Source organism: Poromitra crassiceps (assembly GCF_964638095.1).
Source record: "Poromitra crassiceps genome assembly, chromosome: 7".
Taxonomy (NCBI): domain Eukaryota; kingdom Metazoa; phylum Chordata; class Actinopteri; order Beryciformes; family Melamphaidae; genus Poromitra; species Poromitra crassiceps.
The window spans coordinates 53,357,517-53,362,516 of NC_139628.1; the positions used below are offsets into that span (position 1 = coordinate 53,357,517).

The window sequence follows — 5,000 nt, forward strand, 5'->3', positions numbered from 1 at the left end:
TTTACCAAAGCCTTGGCTGACTTGTTGACTTATTACACTGGGCTTCTTCGAGCGCCGATAGCAAAATAAACACAGCGGGGTCATCGCCCGGGCGACCGGCATCAAGGATACAGCACGATTCCCGCCAGCAGCCAGAAGTCGTGTCGGCGGTGCCAGATCTCGTTCATCTTTCCAGAGGAGATGGCAGCCCGCTCCTCGTTCTGCCAGAGAGTGTGCAGCTCTGCAGGACAAAGACTCTCAGAACACACAGCTACTCACAAGGCAATGTGGCTTCTGTCATTCTAAAGAAATATATTCAAACAAAAAAATACCCATCTAAAAATGGAAGTCTATGGCGGACGTGGATGGAGGGTTTTTTGAGAATACAATTAGGTGTAAATTTGATACAGTATTTAATCAGTAGGATTGCAATTACAAAATACCAACACCAATCGACCAACTTAAACTCAACTCGTTACTACTCGACCAGCTGAAATAGATTGACGCCGGGAATGCATTTTTCCATTGGTTACAAATGGAAACTCGTGCAGCGAAACTGGATCAAAACGGACCTGAGAAAAGTAAAGTTAAAATGAGATGTATCAATAACAGATTTGGACGATCATACAAGCAGCAGGTGGTAGGCAGGTAGTGAAGTAGCAGGTAGGCAGGCAGCAGATGGTAGGCAGGTAGTAAAGTAGCAGGTAGGAAGGTATAGCAGGTGGTACGCAGGTAGTAAAGTAGCAGGTAGGAAGGTATTCACAAGCAGCAGGTGGTAGGCAGGTAGTAAAGTAGCAGGTAGAAAGGTATAGCAGGTGGTAGGCGGGTAGTAAAGTAGCAGGTAGGCAGCAGGTGGTAGGCAGGTAGTAAAGTAGCAGGTAGGAAGGTATAGCAGGTGGTAGGCAGGTAGTAAAGTAGCAGGTAGGAAGGTATAGCAGGTGGTAGGCAGGTAGTAAAGTAGCAGGTAGGAAGGTATAGCAGGTGGTAGGTAGGCAGCTAGTAAAGTAGCAGGTAGGAAGGTATAGCAGGTGGTAGGCAGGTAGTAAAGTAGCAGGTAGGAAGGTATAGCAGGTGGTAGGCAGGTAGTAAAGTAGCAGGTAGGAAGGTATAGCAGGTGGTAGGCAGGTAGTAAAGTAGCAGGTAGGAAGGTATAGCAGGTGGTAGGCAGGTAGTAAAGTAGCAGGTAGGAAGGTATAGCAGGTGGTAGGCAGGTAGTAAAGTAGCAGGTAGGAAGGTATAGCAGGTGGTATGCAGGTAGTAAAGTAGCAGGTAGGAAGGTATAGCAGGTGGTAGGCAGGTAGTAAAGTAGCAGGTAGGAAGGTATAGCAGGTGGTAGGCAGGTAGTAAAGTAGCAGGTAGGAAGGTATAGCAGGTGGTAGGCAGGTAGTAAAGTAGCAGGTAGGAAGGTATAGCAGGTGGTAGGCAGGTAGTAAAGTAGCAGGTAGGAAGGTATAGCAGGTGGTAGGCAGGTAGTAAAGTAGCAGGTAGGAAGGTATAGCAGGTGGTAGGCAGGTAGTAAAGTAGCAGGTAGGAAGGTATAGCAGGTGGTAGGTAGGCAGTTAGTAAAGTAGCAGGTAGGAAGGTATAGCAGGTGATACGCAGGTAGTAAAGTAGCAGGTAGGAAGGTATAGCAGGTGGTAGGCAGGTAGTAAAGTAGCAGGTAGGAAGGTATAGCAGGTGGTAGGCAGGTAGTAAAGTAGCAGGTAGGAAGGTATAGCAGGTGGTAGGCAGGTAGTAAAGTAGCAGGTAGGAAGGTATAGCAGGTGGTAGACAGGTAGTAAAGTAGCAGGTAGGAAGGTATAGCAGGTGGTAGGCAGGTAGTAAAGTAGCAGGTAGGAAGGTATAGCAGGTGGTAGGCAGGTAGTAAAGTAGCAGGTAGTAAAGTAGCAGGTAGGAAGGTATTCTCACCAGTGAAGCCTCCATCAGCGATGTTGAACATGAAGCGGGGTCGCTCAGCAGGCGGTCGCTCAGCAGGCGGTCGCTCAGCAGGCGGTCGCTCAGCAGGCGGTCGCTCAGCAGGCGGTCGCTCAGCAGGCGGCCTCCCGTTGCCTTTGGGCGGCTCCTCCTTAGCTGCTTTGACCTCTTTCCCGACATCTTTTTCACCTTTGACCTCCTCTGTGCTCAAGAGAGACGACGACGACGTCATTTAGCAAAGACGAGCAAGACAGCAGGGTTCATTTAGCAAAGACGAGCAAGACAGCAGGGTTCCACACCTTCTTAAACATCAAATTCAGGGACCTTTCAAGTATTGGGGCCAAAACCCTAGGCTCGCCCGCTGCACGGGCTCGCCGCACACAGCTCAGCCTCGCCCACAGCACTGGTGGTGCATGGCCTCGCCTGCTCTAATGGCATGTGCAGCGCACAATTGCTCAACTTCGCATGACTCACTTTTGTCACAATCCCTATGACATCACTGAGGATATCACAATGCCTATGACATCATCAGTGCCTATGACATCATCAGTGATGTCATAAGATGATTTTGGTCAATAATGATGTCACTGATGATGTTAGACATTTTGACATCAGTGGGATAAAATTTTAAACAGACAGAACCCACTTACTCAATTTTATATAATCAGAGGATTATAAAAAGGGAAAATGGAACCCTGAAGACAACACTTTATAATCACAGGTGAAAGGGAACCCTGAAGACAACACTTTATAATCACAGGTGAAAGGGAACCCTGAAGACAACACTTTATAATCACAGGTGAAAGGGAACCCTGAAGACAACACTTTATAATCACAGGTGAAAGGGAACCCTGAAGACAACACTTTATAATCACAGGTGAAAGGGAACCCTGAAGACAACACTTTATAATCACAGGTGAAAGGGAGGGAACCCTGAAGACAACACTTTATAATCACAGGTGAAAGGGAGGGAACCCTGAAGACAACACTTTATAATCACAGGTGAAAGGGAACCCTGAAGACAACACTTTATAATCACAGGTGAAAGGGAACCCTGAAGACAACACTTTATAATCACAGGTGAAAGGGAACCCTGAAGACAACACTTTATAATCACAGGTGAAAGGTGGGAACCCTGAAGACAACACTTTATAATCACAGGTGAAAGGGAACCCTGAAGACAACACTTTATAATCACAGGTGAAAGGGAACCCTGAAGACAACACTTTATAATCACAGGTGAAGGGGAACCCTGAAGACAACACTTTATAATCACAGGTGAAAGGGAACCCTGAAGACAACACTTTATAATCACAGGTGAAAGGGAACCCTGAAGACAACACTTTATAATCACAGGTGAAAGGTGGGAACCCTGAAGACAACACTTTATAATCACAGGTGAAAGGGAACCCTGAAGACAACACTTTATAATCACAGGTGAAAGGGAGGGAACCCTGAAGACAACACTTTATAATCACAGGTGAAAGGGAACCCTGAAGACAACACTTTATAATCACAGGTGAAAGGGAACCCTGAAGACAACACTTTATAATCACAGGTGAAAGGTGGGAACCCTGAAGACAACACTTTATAATCACAGGTGAAAGGGAACCCTGAAGACAACACTTTATAATCACAGGTGAAAGGGAGGGAACCCTGAAGACAACACTTTATAATCACAGGTGAAAGGGAACCCTGAAGACAACACTTTATAATCACAGGTGAAAGGGAACCCTGAAGACAACACTTTATAATCACAGGAGAAATGGAGGGAAACAGATGATAAGACTTGCCTTTCTTCACCTCCGTCACCTCGGGCTTGTCCTTGGCATCTGTAGCTTCCGTGGGAGCGGGCGTCTCCTCGCGTTTCTCTTTCTCCTTCTCTTCTGCCACCTTCTCTCCTTCTGCAAGAACAGACGCAGACAGACATCACTCCAGTGAACACACCCGTTTCCCTCTATTTGTGCATAATGTGATTTCAACTCATTTGGGCACAATGAAATCGGTTTGCCCTGCATTTATGTGGATCAGTCCAATGAAATCACAGCTCAAATTGATAACATTTATTTTACTTAACCTTTATTTAACCTTTATTTATACAGGGAGGCCCTTGAGAGCAAGCTCTCATTTGGACGCCCTACAGTGCAATTAGACATTTCCAAAAATGACATTACAGTACAAATAAAGATAAGATAAGATGATAAAAGGCACATTGAGAAAAACAAGAGCAACCCCTATGTAATGTATCTTCAAGAAGTACTCTGAACGACTCTATAGAGACCAATCACTCCAGTTCTAGAGTGTCCTGTTCCATTTATCAAGAGCGTAAAAGGAAAAAGGAAAAAGCAGTCTTTCCAAATTCACTATTAACACGCGGGAATAAGCAGTTTGATGTGCGTGTCTGATATCTCGTACCAAAAATGACAGTTTAGCAGTCTCATTTTAAACTGTAAAGTGAGACTATTCACTGAATCCCTGATGATATAGACTTTATTCTCACTTCATTCAAGGTAAGATAAGATATGAGCTGAAATGAATTGACCTCGAACCTGCTATCAGCCATCTTGTTTGACCATATTGAGTGTGTTGATTGTTGTTTACCTGGTTTCTCATCTTTGACCTGAGGAACTTGCGTTGTTGTTTGTGTGGTCTCCTCTGTGCTTTCCTCCGGGACCTTCTTCTCGTCGGCTGTAGGGGGCGTCTGGGTGTCTGACGTCTCTTTCTTCTCCTCCTCTTTCAGGCTTTCGCTCTCTTCCTTGTTTTCACTTTTTCCACCGGGAGATGCGTCTTGTGCCGTGTCTTTTGTGGCGGAGGAAGGCTGGGGAAAACAGCATCATGTTATCAATCAATCAATCAATTGATCTTTATTTTGCCGTTGGGTTAAAATCTACCTCCAAATTGTCAACTAGGAAAACAGCCATGTTTATAGCTGGTTTATAGATGGTTACCTCATGTAATTCGTTTTGAAAAGGTTTCATAAAACCAAAGGGTACATACACCATTTTCTCGACCCATACGCATGCGGTCCTTCAAGAAGTTTTGGAATGATGAGGTTTCACTTGACGATGTATTATGTAGCACATCTGACATAAGATGTAACTGTATAT

At 45.1% G+C, this 5,000-nt stretch overlaps 1 protein-coding gene across 1 annotated transcript in view; it reads right to left on the bottom strand.

Annotated features, from left to right (window-relative positions):
• Positions 1-5,000, bottom strand: part of chd3 (chromodomain helicase DNA binding protein 3) — a gene marked incomplete at its 3' end in the record, with an annotated part of 50,127 nt that overhangs the window by 10,629 nt on the left and 34,498 nt on the right. The window contains exons 32-35 of the mRNA XM_083640204.1: positions 4,495-4,711; positions 3,687-3,797; positions 1,888-2,094; positions 112-220 (exon numbers count right to left, since the gene is read on the bottom strand). Coding sequence (XP_083496330.1) covers positions 112-220; positions 1,888-2,094; positions 3,687-3,797; positions 4,495-4,711 — 644 coding nt within the window. The remainder of the gene's footprint in view (positions 1-111; positions 221-1,887; positions 2,095-3,686; positions 3,798-4,494; positions 4,712-5,000) is intronic.